Source organism: Helobdella robusta (genome assembly GCF_000326865.2).
Source record: "Helobdella robusta unplaced genomic scaffold HELROscaffold_11, whole genome shotgun sequence".
Classification (NCBI taxonomy): domain Eukaryota; kingdom Metazoa; phylum Annelida; class Clitellata; order Rhynchobdellida; family Glossiphoniidae; genus Helobdella; species Helobdella robusta.
Window position 1 is genome coordinate 4398125 of NW_008703617.1, and position 23030 is coordinate 4421154.

At 32.7% G+C, this 23030-nt stretch overlaps 3 protein-coding genes across 3 annotated transcripts; 1 reads left to right on the forward strand and 2 right to left on the reverse strand.

The window, feature by feature from the left end:
• Positions 1 to 1815: 1815 nt before the first annotated feature.
• Positions 1816 to 6080, reverse strand: HELRODRAFT_167554 (hypothetical protein; the record flags this gene model as incomplete). The annotated part of the gene is made up of 4 exons (XM_009013055.1): positions 1816 to 2507; positions 2854 to 2934; positions 5668 to 5735; positions 6016 to 6080. The coding sequence occupies 4 exons, from the start codon at positions 6078 to 6080 to the stop codon at positions 1816 to 1818; spliced, it is 906 nt and encodes a 301-aa protein (XP_009011303.1).
• Positions 6081 to 11044: 4964 nt separating this feature from the next.
• On the reverse strand, positions 11045 to 13343 carry HELRODRAFT_167555 (hypothetical protein; the record flags this gene model as incomplete). Its single annotated transcript, XM_009013056.1, has 3 exons — positions 11045 to 11185; positions 11846 to 12579; positions 13187 to 13343. The coding sequence occupies 3 exons, from the start codon at positions 13341 to 13343 to the stop codon at positions 11045 to 11047; spliced, it is 1032 nt and encodes a 343-aa protein (XP_009011304.1).
• Positions 13344 to 18261: 4918 nt separating this feature from the next.
• HELRODRAFT_97197 (hypothetical protein) lies at positions 18262 to 21165 on the forward strand. The gene is made up of 5 exons (XM_009013057.1): positions 18262 to 18645; positions 18781 to 18948; positions 19399 to 19539; positions 19835 to 20127; positions 20234 to 21165. Exons 1-5 carry the CDS (start codon positions 18313 to 18315, stop codon positions 20748 to 20750), a joined length of 1452 nt encoding a protein of 483 aa, XP_009011305.1. The 5' UTR covers positions 18262 to 18312; the 3' UTR covers positions 20751 to 21165.
• Positions 21166 to 23030: the final 1865 nt, after the last annotated feature.

A 23030-nucleotide genomic window follows, 5' to 3' on the forward strand; every position in this document is an offset into this window, starting at 1 on the left:
GGTACGTGCTTCTCGCAGATACCGCTGTCTAAAAAAGACAGGCTACTTGTTTAAACAGACAGACAGACAAACACACACAGACAGACAGTCAGACAGACAGAAAGACAAACAGACAGACACACACAGAAAGACAGACAGACATAAACATGTGATACGATTCGATGTAATAGGATATATTCATTTACTTCCAAACAAAATTAAGAAGAGTTATGTTCGAGTTATCGAATAGCTCATCAGAAAGCATGGCCACTTTGCAAAATGTTAACAGATTGTGGATTAGTTCAATGAAACAAAAATGAAACAACTTGAGACAGTAATTTAACTGATGGCCCTTGAAAAGACAATACTTAAAATCAATTACGCTTCATCTGTGAAACGTTCTTCAATTTTTTTTAAGTGAACTCTGGCACTTGAACACACACAAACACACACACACAAACATACACACACACAAACACACACGTACAAACACACACACACGTACAAACACACACGTACAAATACGCACAGATACGTACAAGCAAAAACAACAACGGACACTGAAACATAAATGGATGTACAAAATTGCTACGGTTAAGGATTATACTAAGAGATAAATAGATTTGAACTCGCTCACTCTACGTTTGTGTTCCATTTATGTGTTTTTATGGATGTTTTTTTGAGTGCGTGTGTCTATGTACTGTACATGTGCGTATGTGTATGTTTGTACTACTTTGTGTTTGTGTGTGTGTACGTATGTATATATGTATGTTGGTGTCTATCTGTGTGTCTGTATTTTTATTTGTTTACCAGTTGTATAATTGTTATTTTGTATTTTGTATTTGTTTGTGGTTTATTGTGTTTAGGTGTAAACAAGTTTTTTAATAAGATGTTACATGTTGGTATGTGTTTGCATGTGTGTGCGTGTGCATGTTTGTGTGTGCGTGTGTGTAAGCTTTTATGCATAGCTCTTTGGGCAATTAAGTGTGGATTGAAATGGGTGTATTTGAGTTTTAAAACCTCCATCCAACCATTCATTCACTCGTTTATTCATTAATCTGCTTATGTATTTTGTCATCCGCTCATCCACCCTTTCGTTCACTCATTCATTCATTCGTTCGTTCATTCGTTCATCCATTCGTTCGTTCATTCATTCATTCATCTGTTAATTCATCCGTCCATTAATATATTCATTCATTCGTTCTCTTATTTGTTCATTCATTCTTTTCAATTGCCCGTTAATTCAATTTTTTTTCTTGAGTTACTACTTTGCGGTTAATTCTATCCTTTGTTCATTTTTCCATCCATTCATCTATCTATCTATGCATTCATGCATATCCATTCATTTATTCATCCATCCATTCATCCATCCATCCATAATGGATTTATTAAACGTCTTTGGTGTTAACTTTATTTCTCCTTCGGTTTAAAAGTGAAGTTACGCTTTATGACGTGTTCTCTGACTTAATTGTCTTTGCTTTATGCCAGCGTCAAATTTCTATGTTAGTTACAATGTGATGGTAATGATTGCGATGATGATGATGATGACGATGACGATGATGATGATGATGCGTTATAAACAAACAAAATGTACAAAAAGAAAAACGATGGTATTAACAATGATATAATTATACTGATGACTACGACAATAATAATAATAATAATAATAATAACAACAACAACAACAATAATAATAATAACAACAACAGCAACAACATCAACAACAACAGTAATAATAATAAGAAAAAGAAGACTAACTAGATTATAAGTAATAATAATAACAACAACAATACTACTACTACTACTACTAATGATAGTAAAAATAATTATCAGAAATCACAAACCGGCATCAGACGTGTAGACGGTCCCGGGACATTTTTTAAACCGGAAACGGTACTTACTTCCGGCCGAGCAGGGATGAGCCGTGGAGGGTGGGGTCCGGCAGAAACCCCCTGAATGATTGCTGTACACAAACTGATAGTCCCCACTATAACCGCGATCATCATCATCGTCGTCATCGTCGTCTTCATCGTCATCCTCACCGCCTTTGTAATAACTCGCATTATTGTAGTTGTCGTAATCATCATTATTATTATTATTATTATTATTATTATTATTACTATTATTATTATGACTACTTTTACTTTTATTTTTGTTGCTATTATGGCCGTTTTTATAGATAATATTATTGTTATGAATAATTTTGTTATTCTTATTGTTCTGATTGATTGAGCGGTACAAAATCTTGGCATCCTTCTTTTTTATTTCCTTCACTCCTTCACTCTCTCCATCATCATCATCATCATCGGCATCTTTTTTGTACCGATTCCCATTAAAATCAACATCATCGTTGTTGTCATCGTCATCGCCTTCATCTTCATCTTCATCATCATCTTCCATTTTTGTTTCTTTATTGAATGGGCATTGAATTGGAACTGCATTAACTTGAAATGGCGATGATGACGATGATGACGACGACGATGATGATGTTGATGATGATGTTACTGTTGATGATGATGATAATGATGCTGTTGTTGATGATGATGATGTTGGCGATGATGATGATGGTGGCGATGATGGTGTTTTTGTTGATGATGGCGACGATGATGACGATAATATCATAATCAACAATATCTTTATTATTTAACATAATTGTCAACCTCAAAACCATCATCATCATCATCATCATCATCATCATCATCATCTTCATCATCATCATCATCAGTATCGTCTTCATCATCATCATCATCATCATCAGTATCGCCTTCATCATCATCATCGTCGTCGTCATCGTCTTCATCGTCATCATTCTCATCATCATCGTCATCATCACCAACTTTATTAACGGTTTTATTATTGAACCGGAAGTAATACCTCGAACAAGAGTTTTCAAAATGGCGTCCGTTCGTATGGAATTGCACGTGGCGGCCAGCGATTGTCTGTGTGTGCAATGGCCTATAATAATTTATAATAATAATAATAATAACTATAATCATAATAACAACAACAATAATAAAAATTCAAATAATAAAAAAAATAAAACAACATGATAATACACATTATTATTATTATATTAATAATATTATAGTAGTAGTAAGAGTAGAAGTAGGTGTAGTAGTAGTAGTAGCAGTAAGTAGTAGTAGTAGTAGTAGTAGTAGTAGTAGTAGTAGTAGTAGTAGTAGTATCTATAAACGTGAAATTTTAAACAAAAATACATCCCAAAAAAACTCTTAAATAAGCGAATAAGACAAACAAACAAACAAACAAATATCAAAACATCCAAACAAACATACCTAAAAACAAACAGGCAAACAAACATCTAAACAAACAAACAATCATTCATCCACACATGCCAGCATACAAACAAACAAACCAACATACATACACACATACCAAACAAAGCATACATCAAAACCAACGAACGCACTAATAAACCCCCACACAAGCAAAAAAACCCCCAAAAAAATCTAAACACACAACCATAAAAAAGCAAGAAAACGTAAACAAACACGCCAAAAACACTAAATAAACAACATAGACAAACAAAATACGACATACATAGATACAAAAACAGAAGAAACAAGCGATAATTCGTTAAGTTAATCGTGCATTTCATGTCTTATGTCCAACGATCAATCATAAAGTTTGTGCTAATTTGATGGCGGTTTGTGATGAAGAGGAAGACGATGACGAGGACGGTGGTGATCATGATGAGGATGAAAAATAAAGGATGATGTATTTACTGGAGCATTAGTATTTAGAGAAGCGTTAATATTGGCTTTGAAAGTAGGAGTACTACTCATCACAACCACTACTACTACTGCTACTACTACTACTACTGCTACTACTACTACTGCTACTACTACTACTACTGCTACTACTACTACTGCTACTACTACTACTACTACGGCTACTACTACTACTACTGCTACTACTGCTGCTTCTGCTACTATTACTACTACTACTACTACTACTACTACTACTGCTACTACTACTACTACTAATACTACTACTACTACCACTACTACTGCTACTACTACTGCTACTACTACTACTACTACTACTACTACTACTACTACTACTGCTATTAGTAGTTGTAGTAGTAATGGTTAATGGTAATATTATTAGTAACAAATTGTTGAATTATAACAGGATTATTATTAGAAGTAGCAATGAAAGTACCAAAAGCAGTAGTTGTTGTTGTAATAGCAGTAGTTGTAGCAGTAGTAGTAGTAGTAGAAGTAGTAGTAGTAGTAGTGGAAGTAGAAGTAGTAGTAGTAGTCGTAGTAGTAGTAGTAGTAGTAGTAGTAGTAGTAGTAGTAGTTGGAGTGGTAGTAGTCGTCGTCGTAGTAGTAGTAGTAGTAGTAGTTGGAGTAGTAGTAGTAGTAGCGACGGAAATAGTACTAGCATCAGAAATATAAGATTAGGCTTTAATAATTAATTACAAAAGGCGACACCTACGTTATGACGTCACTATTGAGAAAAAAAAACAAATTTACGGCAAGAAAATAAATTACATTCAAACTATCGGACCTCTTTTCTATATCTGCTTTTACATATACCCAGGAGTGTGTATATATATAAATATAAATATATATATATATATATATGCGTGTGTGTGTGTGTGCGTGTGTACGTGTGTGTGTTTGATTATTTGTATGCAAAATTGGTATACTTATATATGCAAATCACCGACAAACGTATGCATAAGCAGATGGATTAGTATATGAATAAAATCCTACCAGCATTTATACACAAAAATACATTTAAACAAGTATGTATAAATATGCTACAAATAGATCAAATATACAAACATACAAACTTCAACATACATACATGCATACAAACATAAAAATATATAAACAAAATTCGAACAGACTTGTTTAAAAATACAATCAAATATACAACATAATAACATACTTACAAATACAAAAACTTCACAGATATTAATACAGACGAACAAACATACAAATATGAAAACATACAAAACATACAAACATAAAACATACAAACAAAACGAAAAGAATTCAAGGCGTTTCTTCCTGTGTATATCATGTATTGGAAAATTGAGTTACCTATATTCCGTTAACATACAACAGTGATGACCGCAAGTTTATTTGTGTATGTATGTATATGTTTGTTTGTGTTTTTGTGTTTATATACAAATATTTGTATATGTATGTTTGTATACTTTTATTTTTATACATATGCTTCTATGTGCGTTAGCATGCATAATGTATGTTGGTACAATTTTGTATATGTATGTTTGCACATTTGAGTTTGTATACATATGTTTGTGTGTATGTTTGAATTTATGTACTTTCTGAGTATATAGTTCTGTATACAATTTTTTATTTATATCTTTGTATATATACATAATGCATATATATTCATATGCCGGTATACATAAGTTTGTATGTACATATATAATGGTGTTAGTAGGGTTTTGTATATATTTATATAAATTCATAAAACAACATAAACAAAAATATTTGTATATGTTGTATTTGTTTGTATACAATGTAAACAACATATACAAACTAATATAACATATACAAACATGTTTGTATATGTTGTATTTGTTTGCATACAATGTACAAAACGTATACAAACAAATATAACATATACAAAAGTGTTTGTATATGTTGCATTTGTTTGTATAGAATATACAAAGTACGATATACTAACTTTCTTTGTATTGGAGAACGTTTGTATGCCTGGCTATGATGTCGATACATAGGAAACAATTCTCCGACCTGATATGGAGATGATGATGATGATGGTAGGATGATGACGTTCATAGTGGCGTAATGATGGTGATGTTCATCTGTTGGTCATCTTAATTAAATGGTTACTCATTATCCCCATCATCATCAACACCATCATCATCATTATCAATAGCATCCTCATCAATATCCTCATCATCATTATCATCATTATCAATATCATCATCATCATTATAATCATCATCATCAATATCATCACCATCACCAACATCATCATCAACATTATCACCACTGGTATTTCAAACTTAACCATACTAATACTACAGCTTCGACTACCGCTCTACAAAAGTACCATTTACTTTCCAATTGATACATCATTACTACTACTACTACTACTACTACTACTACTACTACTACTACTACTACTACTACTACTACTACTACTGCCAATAATAATAACAACAATAACATTCCACATACTTTATGCGTGCAGAAATATTTTCAATATGTTATATATACGCAGCCGTTAGTTTTCTGATAAAAATGATGATGATGATGACGACGATGAGGATGATGATGATGATGATGACGACGATGAGGATGATGATGATGAAGACGACGACGATGATGACGACGATGATGATAACGATGATGATGACTATGACGATGATGATGATGACCGGCGGTTAATGAAATGTGTACAGATGAAAGCTAAATCTATTATACAAACTAAAAAACCATTAATTTATTTTGTAAAAGTATAAATATATATATATATATATATGTATATAAGTATTTATATGTTTATATAAATATATATATATAGTATTATGTGTACAATACATATATAAGTATATTCTACACAAATTTCTATGTATATGTAACGCAAACAACGTACGCAGAAGCACATACAAAAATTCATCTTCCTTGCATACAAATTACTTACATAAATATTCATTAATCAAAATATGCATATATACATACGTACATACATACATACGTACATACATACACTATATATAAAATTATAGGGAGGTGAAAATATATACATTATAATTTATATGAATTTTTCCACAAAACTAAAATCAAATCAAATTAAATCATAAAATTTCAGATGTTGGATGTCTGTAGACAGACATAAAATGTCAAAACGGAATGTTGAAACAATGAAGCAAGCGGTCAGGCCAAACGTCAGCCGCTAATTCATTCCCCTGTCGTCTTAATATCCAAACAACCGGACTATCACTAAATAATTCATTTATTAAATAATAATAATAAAGTCTAAATAATAACACGCATACATAGAAACAAAATAAAGAAACAAACACACACACACAGGCGTGTTGACACGCACATGCACGCACGCACACACACGCACGCAAACACACACGCATAAGACGCTCTAATGACGTAGTGGTCAGGTGACATGGATGCCGCAGACGGTCGCCATGACGACGACCACCAGAACACCGGAAGTGCAAAAAAACCAAAGAAATACAAGAAGGTTAAAAAATAACAAAGAACAAATAGCAGTGTGCTAAGGGCTATCTTGTATTTTTCGCTTCTTTGTTTTTGTTGTCTTATTGTTTTTATTCTTTCTTTCACTGTGACAAATCCATTTATTTACTAAATTTATTTGTATTTGAATGAAAAAATTATAACATAATAATAATAATAATAATTATGACGATAATGATGATGATAATGATAACTTTGCCATCATCATCATCATCACTACGCGAACCAAACGAAAACGTAACGAGACAATTATTATTATTATTATTTTATTATTGTTATTATTATTATAGCTTTTTAAAATGCTTAAAATTAGAAAAATTGAAGAAAGCATCAAGACAACTATCGAGTGAAAGAACGAACGAATAGATAAATGAATGAAGGAATGAGTGAGTGAATAAATTATATTACGTATGCATGTACGTATGCATGTATGTATGTGTGTGTGTGTATGTATGTATGTTAAAACCAAATCGTGATGAATGACACCAAACAGTCAAACATCTGATTAAAAGGGTTAACACTTTAATGTATCGTTAGCGACACACGTCGGCGTTTAAATTAATATTTTCCGACACACAAACACGCAGAAATCGCTGCAACAAACACGAGATGCGGTTTATTGCAAAAAAGAACTCTCTGTTGTCACCTGACCGAACACCAATCATTTTACACAATGTATTAATAAATTTTGAAGTATTCGGGTCCATGGGTCCAAGGACCTCGATACATATAGGCAAAAAATCTAAGGAAGGCAGGGCGTGTTCATATTTTTTAATTTTTTCGTCCAATGCCCTGATTGCAGCCAAACCACATTCTTTGCTGGTAAGGTGAACGTAGCGCTCGGCCAAGGTACCAGGAACCGTAACATCCCAAGCCAAACATTTACCGGCTCTCCAGGGATGTATGTATGTATGTATGTATGTATGTATGTATGTATGTATGTATGTATGTGTGTGTGTATGTGTGTGTGTGTTTATGTACATGTGCGTGCATATGACCATTTATACGTTCGTGTGTATGTGTTTTAGGAGCGCTATATTGATTTTCATGACATCGACCTAATTAAGAAAATAAGTCCGTCACGTGATTGCTCACGTCATCCTCATTCTCCTCATCATCATCATCATCACCATCATCACCATCATCATCATCATCATCACTGTCATCATTATCATCCTCATCTTACTCATCATCATTATTGTCCTCGATATAAAATATTTACCAAATATCTTGGTAATCGTCATCATCATCACCCTCATCATCATCATCATCATAGTCATCGTCATCATCATCATCAACATCGTCGTCGTCATCATCGTCATCATCATCATCATCGTCAATAATAATAATAATAATAGTAATATAATAATAAAATAATGCATGCAAACAAATAATAATAATGATAATAATAATAATAAAAAGAAAATTTAGAATGAGAACAATAATAATAATAATAACAATCATCATCATGAACATTACCCGCCATCAATACACATCATTTATCATTTAGGGATGTTCATTCTTTATCTTATTCTCTCACTCTCTCTCACTCTCTCTCACTCTCATTTTTTTCCCTCATTTTATTTTTTTGTTATATTTCTCTCTCCCTCTCTCTTTCTTTCTTTTTTTCTTTCTTTCTTTCCTTCTTTCTTTCTTCTACTTCCTTTTCTCCATTATTCTTTGTCATTTTTCCGCCACCACCTTTTTTCCATAGTTTTACTCCATTTTTCCTCACCCTCCTCTTTTCCATCATGTTTCTCTCTTTGCCTGAATGCTGTTTGTTTGTAAATTGTATATATACATGTCTGTTTGTATGTCTGTATGTATGTATTTATGTATGCATGCATGCATGTATATTTGTATGGTGTGTATGTGTGTATGTTTGTTTGTGTGTGGGTGGTGTACGTGTGTGTATGTGTGAGGTGTGTGTGTGTGTGTGTGTGTGTGTGTGTGTGTGTGTGTGTGTGTGTGTGTGTGTGTGTGTGTGTGTGTATGTGGTGTGTGTATTAGAAGCATTACATCGAGCAGAAGAAAAAGCAAGCGCATTAGTGTTGGAGGTTTGTGTTTGTTTTTAGAGTGGTGCAATTAATTAAGTTTGTTACAAGATCTTATATGCTGTAGTATCGTTTCATTCTTTCATCTTTCCTTCTGTCCATCTTTTAATTCATCCACTCATTCGTTTTTTTGTCCGTCCGACTTTCTGCCTGTCTGTCCATCTATCTTTCTATCCATCATTGCCACATAAATCCATTCATCTCTCCTGATATCTATCTATCCATCTAACTATCCATCCAATCATATATCCATACATCTATTCATCTATCCATCCATCCATTCATCCATCTATCCATCTATCTATTCATTTATCCATTCATACATCCATCCGTCCGTCCATCCCACCCATCTATCAAATGGTCGATTAATTAAAACCGCATGAATTAAACAGAAATTCATAACAACAACGACCTCATGAATACAACAACAACATAGACACAACAACAACAACAACATAGATACAACAACAACATAGACACAAAACAACAACAACATAGATACAACAACAACATAGACGCAACAGTAACATAGACGCAATAACAAGAGCATAGACACAAAAACAACATTAACACAACAACAACATAGACAGAACAACAACATAAACCCAACAACAACATCAACATAGATACAACAACACTGATGCAAACACAACAACGGCAGGGACAGTACAAAGGAGAGAGTTCAAAAGCGAAATTGAAAGTCAAATATTTCCAACAAGATGCATTTTCTATTCATCCATTAATTCATTTCTTCATTCATTCATTCATTCATTCATTCATTCATTCATTCATTCATTCATTCATTCACTCATTCAATCATTCACTCATTCATTCATTCATTCATTCACTCAATCATTTATTTATTTTAGTACTAAAAATTTCAGGATTTTAAAGTTGTCATCAAATTTTACTGGCAAAAAATGAATGAATGATATTAATATTTATTATTATTATTATTTATAATTATTATTAATTATATTATTATTATTTATTATTATTATTAATTATATTATTATTATTTATTATTATTATTAATTATATTATTATTATTTATTATTTATTATTATTTACTTTTATGGTTATTGTTATCACATCCATACTCCTAGGATCGAGCATAAATTGTGTTGCTGAGCGCACAATTGATTTTAATATTTTTGCACCGGTCCGTCCCGACATAAATTTATGTGTCTGTGTGTGTGTTACGTGTGTATGTATGCGTGTGTACGTGTGTGTGTGATTAAATAAATGAAGGAATGAATGAATGAATAAAGGAAGGAATGAATATATAAGCTAAAAAATAAGTAAATTATATTTATACATAAGTAAATATACACACATTTAATGAGCACTAGAATTATTTAAACAAACTTTTTTCTTGTAGCACTTTCGATCTTCAGTCTTTCTTTCTTTCTCACACACTCTCTCTCTCTCTCTCTCTCTCTCTTTCTCTCTCTTTCTCTCTCTCTTTCTCTCTTTCTTCTTCCTTTTTCCTCATTTATTTAATCTCTCACGCTTTCTGGGCAAATATTTGCTCTGTAGCAATTTTAATTTGTCGTCAGTTATATAAAGAAGCATTTAAATGACTGCCGTGAAGCCTTTTAAATCTATCGAAATAAATGAATAATAAGAATGTGAAACACCAAACACCAACACACACATGCACACACAAACACACACAAACACACAATAATTAAAAAGGCACTATTTAAAGATATAAAACACACACACTATAATAATTAAAAAAGAAATAAATTTATTTTATTATTCTTATTTATAATTTTTGGGTCCAGACGAGTAAATATGGCCGACACTCGATAAGGTTTCTCGTCCGGTTTTATCCGGCAAAGTAGGGATGAGCGTTTTAGGCGTCGAGGTGGCCTGGCCGCTGCAATGTGCGATAGGAGTGCGCTTTTGTATTGGTGTGTGTTGTGGTGTGTATTGTGGTGTGTATTGTGTGTGTTGTGGTGTGTTTTGTGTGTGTTGTGGTGTGTATTGTGGTGTGTGTTGTGTGTATTGTGGTGTGTTGTGGTGTGTTTTGGTGTGTATTGATGTTTGCGTATCGGTGTTTATGAACGCGTGTGTGAGTGATTTTCATGAGCTCTCTAACGAATAATTTTCAAATGGGTTTTCCATTTTCATGCTGCTGATGTTTTCAGATTGCAGAGATTTAAAAAAAATTCATTTCATTGGAGAAATCATCTCTCCGTACATGAAGCTTATGTTGTTGTTGTTGCTCTTGCTGTTGTTGTTGTTGTTGGTAGTGGAGTTACGTGATGTTATTGGTGTTGTTTGTCATTTGAGAATGGGGATGTTGATGACGTTGATGTTGTATACACGATGTTAATGTCATTATTTATGGTTTTTGAGTTTCGCAGAGATGAGTTTCGAACCAGATCATGGCGCAAATGCGTTAAGACTCCTAACCGTCCGATCTATCTAACACGTGTAATTAAATTAATATAACTTTATTTATTACTTCAAATAAACAGTTATTAAATATGCTAACTTATTATAAAGGACAAAAAATTGGTTTTCCATCTCCAGGCAGATCCCTAATTTAGTGATAACCTTTGACCTCAGGTCAATCAAGCCAAGTTCACCTTCGTACCATTTTCCGTGCCAGGATGGCGGTAATATGCAGTTATTGTTGTTGTTGATGTTGTTGTTGTGGTTATTGCTGATGTTGTTGTTGTTGATGTTGTTGTTAATGTTGTTGTTGATGTTGTTGTTGATGTTGTTGTTGTTGTTGATGTTGACGATGATTGTATTAAAATAGTTACTAGCATTATTAATGTGACCAGTGTGTCCAGTATTGATTTTGTTGATGTTGTCCTTTTGAGTGCTAATTAAACTACTGTTGTCTATAACTATTTTGTCGCTAATTTCGTTGTTGTTGTTGCTGATGTTGTTGTTGTTATGGGTGTTGTTAAAACTACTTGTTTTGTTGTTATTGTTATTGTGGTAGTTGTTGTTGTCGGAATGTTTATGCCCGTAAACATGGTTGGTATTCATGTTGTTTTTTCTATAGCTAACTTTAGTGTTGTTATTATTTTTATTTATATTAATGTTGTAGCCGTTGTAGTTGCTTCTACTGCTGCTACTCTTGTTGTTGTTATCTGGACGACGATTGCGATTAAGCTTGTTCTTATTTTTTGCAATGTTTTTATTGAATTTGTTATCGTTTTTGTTGACTACATTAACGACATTAATTTTGTTGTTGTTGTTGCTGTTGTTGTTGTTTTTGCTGTTGTTGTTGTTGTTGCTTTTGTTGAATCGTTTTAAACGCGACACGTCACTCAGTTCTGGTGAAAAAATTATGAATGACGAACAATGAAATGAAATGAAAATAAGTTTGTTTTGTTTGTTTGTTTGTACGCGCTCTTAAAAAAGTATACAAAACACAAAAATCTGCCGACATATACAAATATTTTTGTATTTTTGGCATGTGTTTGTACTTGTATGTTTGTATAGTCTTGCATGTTTGTATAGTTTTTTGTGCAATTTTGCATATGTTTCTCCAAATTTTATGTTAAAATGTTTTTGTATTTCTTTGTGTTTGTATATTTTTGAATAGGTTTGTATCCTTTTGTATGTTTCACACGAGTTTGTATCTCTGTAAATTTTTTTATGTGTTTGTATGTTTAGTATATTACGTGTTCATACATCGTAATTTGTTTGCATGTGTAATTGTTTGCATTGTATGCGTAAAACAAACAAATATTCAAACAAACAAGCAAAACAAAACAAAAACTAAATTGTTTTTTAATAAGGGATAGGATTTTTTGAGTGGGAACTGTAGCATCATAAATATAAACGTTTAAACATTTGTCTAAACGAGACTAATAAACAACGACAGTTACACGTATAAACAACAAACAATAACCACATATGAAGAACAAAATTACTCACCTCCGTTACTTCTTCTACTACTGCTTCGGCCACCGCTACTACTACTACTTAGGCTGCTACTGCTGCTGCCACCTGGGCCACACAACATGAAAGTTACGAAAGTGATGATGAGGACGTTGACGACGATGCCATGAACTTTTAAACTTATCTTCGTCATCGCTACGGAATAATTAACCACAAGCAATTAAAAATATTTGTCTTACTATGATTTCAAAATAATTGAATTTTATTTTTATTTGATTAATTATTATTGGTTAATTAGTCAATCAATTAGTCAATTAATTAATTTTCGTTTCTCACGCTTTCTTTTCTGAAAATTAATTTTAATGGCTGACTGATAATGTTTGACGATTAAGAGGGTATTTATTTATTTTATATTCTGAGTTCTGTGACTTTGAATTGACATCCGCTTATATAAGTAGGAGAACTCTCCCTCTCTCTCTTTCTCTCTCGCTCCCTCTCTCTTTCTCTTTATATATATATATTTATGTTTATATATTTATATATATATATGGTTTGATTAGATTATATGTCACTATTAATATAATTATGAATATTATTATTCTTATGAATATTTATTTTTATAGCGTTAACTAAAATTAAATAAGTTTTATCCGAAGCGCAGTCTCATCTGATAAAAGTAAACAAAATTTCGTCAGAACGAAAGTGTCAGGCATGTTGTGCATGCAAGCAACAAAAATAACATCATATTGCCTCGCTTTTTAAAAAAGTTTCACAACAAAGACCAAAAGCTATAGATGGCCTATCAGAGCTGAAACGCCGTGAAACTGCAGAAGTAGAAGATGAAATGATAATTTCGGACTCAAAATGGAGCATTGTAGTACACCATACTTGAGATTTTGTATTTCAGACAAAGTGTTTCCGTGAAACACCTGATGAGATCGATTAGGCAAACACAATCTAAGCCGCGTGAGCGCCGAACCTTTTATACCAAAGCTTTGATACAATCGCTTTAGTAAAATGTCATGATATACATAGCCGAAAGTTGCGCTCATGTCTAAGAAGGCAACCAACGATATATATCCTGATAATCCATCGCTTCACGGATGGCTGAGAACACGTGCAACCGAGCTGTTTCTGTCGAGTGATGCTCTGTCTATCCTGTATCTCTGTATCCTGCATCTTTGTATTCTGTATCTCTGTATCTTGTATCTCTGTATCTCTTTATCCTGTATCTCTGTATCTTGTATCTCAATATCCTGTATGTCTGTATACTGTATCTCTGTATCCTGTATCTCTGTATCTTGTATCTCTGTATCTGTATCTCTGTATCTTGTATCTCTTTATCCTGTATCTCTGTATTCTGTATCTCAATATCCTGTATGTCTGTATGTATACTGTATCTCTCTATCCTCTACCCTCAACTCGTCTGATCTTACATAAAGAATCGAAAATTGTTTCTATAACATCATCTCTATCATATATGAGAAAAACTGGAAACTCTAGATTAATTTTTACGTCACCATCAAAAGAACACTACTTACATATAAATAGCTGTTGCACGACGATACATGTTACATATAAACAACTGTTGCGCGACCAGCTGCTATGCGACCAGCTGTTGCACGACTAGCCCATTGCACGACGAACCGTGAAATCTTTTTCTCAAAGAATTTCCAAAATTTCCTGTTTTGTTGAGTATCAGTCCTGTTAGCATCACGAACAGAATCCCTGCAAAGGATTATCTTCAGTGCACCCCATAACTGCTGAGGCCAGTCTGTCTTTGTTTTCTTTTACTAAATAAATTATACTAGGACCACTTTTGTAGGTAATCATATGTATGTGTGTATATATGTATAAATATGTGTATGTTTGTATGAGTGTGGGTAGCGTGTATGTATATTATTACATATGTATGTTTTCGTACATTCGTATGTATGCGTATGTTTGTGTACTTATGCATGTAATTGTTGTAATTGTGTGTGTGTTTGTGTGTGTGTGGTGTGTGTGTGTGTGTGTGTGTGTGTGTGTGTGTGTGTGTGGGTTATTAATTCATATTTGTTGGTACAAAAAATTGGTCCAAGTATAATTTTTCACAAAAAAAAACTCGAATGCATGTTTGCAGTAATTTATTATTTAGAGCAGCGGCTCATAATGGAAGAATGTAAGACGTACATTTAAATTGAATGGAAGTCTCTGATTCCATTCCATTGTTTGTGTTTTGTGTATTGTAAGTTGCATCTGGTGTATTACCTTCTATTAAAATTGTATGCATTTTGTATTGTATATTGTGTGTACTGTTTGTTTATTCTGTATTGTTTGTATTGTATGCATTGAAGTATGGTAATTCGTGGATGTATACTTTGTATTGTTGTGTATACATTGTGTTGTTTGTTGTATATGAAATACTAAAACAGTTTTCTGTTTTTCCGTGTCTGTGTTTGTATGTTTTGTTGTATTTTTGTTTGTATAAGTTTGAGTGTATGTTGGTTGGTGTGTTCGTCTGTTTGTATGTATTTTTGTTCGTATGTTCGTTTGCATGTTTGTATATGGCGATGGACTTGTATTAGGGCGTGTGGCTTTTACAATTTTGCTTTTAGTTGTTTCAATTGTTAAAAAATGTGTATGTGAATCTATGTACGTTTGTGTGTGAGTGATTTTGTTTGTTTGTTTGTGCGTCTGTGAATGTGTGCTGGTGAATCGGCGTGTGGTATTAAATTAGTCTTGAACGAGTGTGTTTGTAAGCGATTTGCCCTTAGTTTGTCAGTGTTTGTGTGGAATTGTAAGTGTGTTCTTTTGTTATTTTTGTACTTTTGTTTGTTTAAATGTTTTTTATTTGTTTGTTTGTTTGTATATTTGTTTGTATGTTTGTTTGTCTGTATACTTGTTTGTATGTTTGTTTGTTTGTTTGTTTGTTCGTTTGTTTGTATTGTTTGCTTGTTTATTAGTTGCTTGCTACCCTGGTATGCCATCAACGTAGATGCTTGATTGCCTATTCAATAATCGTATCATTATCATCATCATCGTTATAATCATTATCATCACCGAACTAGTCATCTTCGTCATCATCATCATCAGAATCTTAGTCGTCGTCGTCGTCAAGCAGAAATGCCAAAACTCATCAATGAGTTGATTACGAATGATGTTATAATCATTATTATTATTTTATTATTATATTATTATTTTGTTTTTGTCTGTTTTGTCCTTCTATTAAATTAAATTAAATTAAATGTCTATGTTGTTGTTTAGGCTGTTGTTTATGTGCTGAGTAGGTTAATGTTGTTTGTGTGGTTCAGGCTTACTACTCACCTCCTGTTGTCGCTTGTGTGGTTGTCGCTTGTGTGGTTGTCGCTTGTGTGGTTGTCGTGTCGCTTGTGTGGTTGTCGTGTCGCTTGTGTGGTTGTCGCTTGTGTGGTTGTCGCTTGTGTGGTTGTCGCTTGTGTGGTTGTCGCTTGTGTGGTTGTCGCTTGTGTGGTTGTCGCTTGTGTGGCTAAAGTTGACGGCGTTCGTTCGTTCACATTTTTGCTACTTCCCTACAATCAAAACCCTCTCAAAATCGAAAGAGGTCAAAAGAGGTGATACGTACATGACTGCTAAATAATCGTATGTGAGCGCGCACACACACACACGCATACATACACACATACGTGCATGTATACATACTTACATACATGCAAGCACACATACACACACATACACACACATATATATATACATGTATATATATATGTATATATTTATATATATATATATTTATGAATGCTTAGTTAGACTGATTGAATGCTTCGAGCTAGTTCAGTTCAGTGCCCCGTAAACTTTTTCATCCCGCGGACAGGTATTGAATTTAATAGACCTGACGTTGGCTACCACCAGACGAACACAAACAAACACACATACAAACACACACACACACACACACACACACCTGTTACAATTTGTATTCAAAATAAGATAACAATAAAAAGTTTCAGATTTTTAAAAAAATTTCAACGAAATGAATGTTCCTTTCATAACATTTTCTTTACTTTCGAGCCGTTCTCAATAGGGTATTAGAAGAAATCTCTTAGCAGAAATATTTTATTTTGTGAAACTAATCGCAGGAGGCCAGTAAATCTCTTCAACTTAACAGCGTATAAATACGGTATAATGACGTAATTGCTTCCAGGTTAAAGGCTTATCTCACTACCTTTTTGCATATAACACAAATATTTCTACATGTGATACGATGCCCGGCGCTGAATATATTTAATAATTTTACTATATATAATTATTTATATATATATATGTCAATATGTATATATACATATATATTTTTGTGAAATTAGGATTTAGACCATATTCGATACAGTTTTGCTGTTTCTGTTGTTATATATATATATATATATATATATATATATATATATATATATATATATATATATACATATGAATATATGCCCAGCACCGATTATTTTAGAACCATCAATTCACTTTTCAAATATCTGGCCGTGTACACCAGCGTTATTTTTTTATGGTTTGATTAATTAATGGACAGTGGAAGATAAAACATAAAATGCGATTAGAGAGATGATTGAATTAGTGATGTAATTATGACTTTGAGTATGAACAAAATTGTGAGCACGTGTACAGCGCTTAATAATTAAACTTTTTTTTTATATTTTATTGCCATTTAAATATTAAATTGTTATTGAAGTAAATTACTAAAGACATCAGCAAAGTGCTGCAAAATTTATTTGTTTGAAATTAAAAAAATGAGTTTTGAAGGTGTTCGTGAGAAATTTTTGTTGGCCGATACGAAGACGCAAACCCATACCATTCCCTCTCTGTACAACAGTTTATCACACATGAAAGAAAACCTGGAGGTTAGTTCTGGACAATCTGGAGTCAAAGTTCAGCAACTGTTTTGCGAGATTGATACCCGCAATAATAAACAACACGTAGGTAAACAGGCATTTTCAGAGAACAACAAGAAACATCTACCATCAGTACCACTCACCAGTAAATTGCCTGCAATCTCCAGCAAAGAGTCAGCTAATAATCACACTAATAGTAGTAATAGCAACAATATTTGCAGAGTAACAACAGGCAACAATGTAAAACAAGTAAAAGCTTATTCCCCAGAATCAGCTGTGAAGCAGTTCAGCAGTTGTCTAAGTCATTACGAGATGCAAGAAATCTATGATTATCCAAAAATTTATTTTGTTGGACCAAGTGCCAACAAGCTAAGAATTAACCAGCTGGATGATAAGCTCAGCTCTTCCAAAAAGATCTTAGTTGTTGACATGAATTCCAGTAGTGACAACAACAACAACAATGGATTCGATGATGACCAGCGAGCTTATCGGCATGTTGCGCACGATCACATCGCCTACAGATATGAGGTCATTCAAATGTTGGGCAAAGGAAGTTTTGGACAAGTGGTCAAAGCGTTCGACCACAAAGATCGTGTCTACACAGCTGTTAAGATGGTTCGCAATGAAAAACGATTCCATAAGCAAGTATGTTTTTTTCTGGTCATTATCTAATTAGTTGCTAGTTCAAATGTAGGCTCATTTTTGTTTATGAGAATATTAATTTTGTAAAATGTTTAAACAGTAGTAAATAGTTTCTAGCATTTATTTAAATGTTTCCAGGCCCAAGAAGAAATTAGAATTTTGAACAACTTGAAGAGGCTGGACAAGGACAGCAAGCACAACGTTGTTCAGATTTTGGATAACTTCATCTTTCGCAATCACGTTTGCATCATGTTTGAGTTGTTGAGCATCAACCTGTATGACCTACTGAAAAGAAACAAGTTCCAAGTCGGTCCTCACATCTACACTTGCCTTTCATATGTTGATAGTTATTTGTTGCTGTTGTTTTGGAGGATGATGTTTTTAAAACAGTTGTTGTACATTATTTCTGTCAAGTTTCAAGTTCCTGCTATTATTGCTCCCATGTTTCAATAGCATATGTCTGATGAACATTGCTAACTTTTTCATTTTAAAAATTCATTTTATTTTCTTTTGAAATGAAATGGTTTTTTAAAGTCAATTGGTTTCTTATTTTAATTTATTTTTATGGTTGATCAATTTATTTTTTTGCCTCAATTAACAATTAATATCAGCTGCCCCACTTATTGAATTAATGTTGCTTCAAACCTACTAAGTTATAACTTAAAACAAACATTGTCTGAACGAAGGTAAAAACATCAGCCAATCATACAACTACAAGAGTTATGTTGAAATAATTGAATTTGATCGACCAACCAGGGCTTTGGACTGCCATTGATTCGAAAATTTGCATACTCCATACTCTTATGCTTAAACCTGCTCTATCGAAATAGAATCATACACTGCGACCTCAAGCCTGAAAACATTTTGCTGAAACAGGAAGGACGAAGCAGCATCAAGGTTGCCCAGTGTTTGTATCATCTTTTGTATCATTATTTGTTTGTGTTAACGTTTGTATTATCATCTTTTGTATCACCATTTGTTTGTATTATCGTTTGTATCATCATCATTTGTATCATCATTTGTCTATATCATCACTTGTTTGTGTTATTTTTTGATATTTATATATAATTTGCTCTTATTTTTCTTGCTTTGGATATTGACTCCACAGTGTTTCCAAACGTGATATATTTTAATATATTTCTACTTAGTGCTTTGTTAAATTATTTCAATGAACATTTTGCCCAACGGTTAGGTTATAGACTTCGGGTCGAGTTGTTACGAGAACCAGCGCATATACACGTACATACAGTCGAGGTTCTACAGAGCACCTGAAGTCATCTTAGGGGCCCGCTACGGCACCCCCATTGATATGTGGTCGTTTGGGTGCATCCTGGTGGAGCTGTTGACTGGCAGACCCATGTTTCCAGGAGAGGATGAGGCCGATCAGCTGGCCTGCATGATTGAAGTTCTTGGTCTTCCACCCAGCAGAATGTTTGAGGATGGCAAGAGGTGTGGTCAATTTATAAGCTCTAACGGAGTACCAAAGTGAGAAGTCATCCTTATTTATGTGAAGCATTCATTTTAATTTTTATACATCTGCTTCGTCACGTAATATTGAGTTGGCATGTAAATGTTTTTTCTTTGTTTGAAGGTACTGTTCAGTGGAAAAGAATCAGAAGACAGGTGAGTCTGTGTTGGTTGGCAGCAGGTCAAAGAAGGGTCGATACAGAGGCCCACCCAACACTCGACAGCTCTCGTCAGTCCTCAACAGTTCAGACAGCAACTTCCAACAGTTCATCAGGCAGTGTTTTGAATGGGACCCCAGTGAACGACTGACTCCACAGCAAGCCCTCAAACATCCATGGATCAGACAAAGCCCCACCTCTGGCATTGCCAACCGACCCATCGTCACCTCGAGAACTCTCAACAACTTGAAAGATGGCAAAGACTCTAAAAGACAATCAGCAGCAACCACGACAACTACAACCAAGTCACTTGAAAATAATTTGAACAGAGGTGCTGAAGTTTGTCGTGAAAAAAAGACCATCAGAAACTCTAGTGGGTTCGGTAAGTTAGGGAATGCCGTCATGCTAAACAATGCATTGAACTCAACATCCCGATCAACCAATGCAAAGCATAAACACATTGATGCTGTTCAGTTCAGTTGAATGCTTACCAGTGAATAAGTAATCTAATTAGATGTATATATGTTATATCTGTATGTACCTAATCAAATTGTATATTTTAATTTGTTTTTCAATTACATCATTTGTGATTCTCCATTCCATTACATATCTCGCGAAGCTTCATTGCTAAAACAAAAATTTGTGTAGCGCTAGAGTTTAAGATCAGAAAGAAATACATAGGAAGATGATAGATTTTAAAGAAGAAATTATTTTAGATATCAAACAATGAAAGATTATTGAGGAGTTGTTATTTAAAAATGTATGCCCACACAAGATTGATTGATGTTAATTAATATTTGAATGAGTCTACATGTACAACACATGTCTTCCTGATATTTTAAAAATTTATTTTTAACTATCTTCATAATTTTCATTTGCGCTAGGTCCGTTCAATTTGTCATAGTCAGACTTTCAACATTATGTCCATTCATTGTTAGATCTCACGTTATTCTCCTTTATTTCAATTTTCCAATCAGTATTTTACATTTTTTAAAAACTTGATTAATTTTACGCGTTATACTAAGTCGATTAGTATTTTATTGACATTTCAGCTGCTTGAGTTTTTCACTTTTAGAGTCTTCCATTTTTACAAGTTTTTCTAATTATTTGCATTTTCTACGTTTTACTAGCTGAGAGGCAGTATCTATACTCACTTCATTTTTCTATACTACTAATCATCGTCGCGCCATCCTATGTACCAGCAGGCATCACCCTTTGTTAAGAAGTTTAATCATCTTCATTGTGATAGCTCTCTCAAACGAATGTATCACCTCTCTACATTTAGATGTGTGTGTGTATGTGTGTGTATTTTGTACATGTGCATTTACCTAATATCCTAGAACATATGCATTGATGTATAATTTGGTATGTATTTGATATATATATATATACATTCGAAGATGTATTTGATATATATATATATATATATAAATATAATGTCCATGATCTCAAATTTGTACTATGAAAATTCTGTGATACTCAAACACATTTTATTGGAATTATTTTTTCATGTATATTTGAAAGGGTTTCCATTTTGGCCATTTAACTGCGAATTAATTAATTAACTCATTAATTAATTAATTAACTCATTAATTAATTAAATTAATTAAACTTACTTTTTATAAATATATCTGGTCATGAATTGCCATTGATATATGCATGCTTGCATTAATTAATTACTATGATATTAATAGCATGATATATATATATATATATATATATATATATATATATATATATATATATATATATATATCATATATGATACTATTTATACTTTAATTAATTATAATGATAACGATGAATAATTATATCAACATTATTGATTATACTAATTGATAACTATAATAATTTACTGGACAAGTAATTAATTAATTCATCATCGTATTCTTGGTAAAATGTAAAATTTTTGGTATTATTTTTTGATTCCTGGTGGTCAAACTATTTTTTATTTACTAAATCATTGAGAATATATATATATATATATATATATATATATATATATATATATATATATATATATATATATATATAATATATAATGCATATTTTTCATGATGGCTACACCATCATGAAAAATATGCATTTTTCAAAAGTGAATTTAAACTTGAATTTGGGCGAAATTATTTTGTGGCATTTGTTAAATTGGAAAATGCCCTCCGAGAAATTGACAAATAAATGAATGATCAATAAAATTATTTTTGAATTTTTTTTCTCTTTAGAGAAGATCAGCCCAAACAGACAAAGAATGGGATAATGTGACATTTATTTTATTTGCTGCGAATAATATAACATTTAATAAACCCTTGTGTATAATGTATGTGCGTGCTTGTGTGTGTTTGTGTGCGTATGTGTGTGCGTATGTAAAAGTTTTGCTTAATAAATTGCAAGTTCGTACTTAATAAAACGCGAATCTTAAATAGCATAATGTTAAATGTTAACACATACGCAAAAAAAAGTAAAAAATAACTATAAATTAAAACCAAATACACACATATGATGCAACAAAGAAAGAATAAAAGACAAACAAACATTAAACAAAATTTTTCGCAATGTCAATCATGGATAAGTATATATTATATTATATATATTCATGATGTCAATGCTTAAAACGGTGAAGCTGAGAATCACTTTATCTAGTGATAACGCTGGTGACGATGGCTTTAAAAAAAGTGTCGTTGATATTAAAAGTAAAGTAGTACCTACAATGAGTAACCAACGATCGAGATAAATCCATGATCACGCTGCTGATGGCGATGGTGA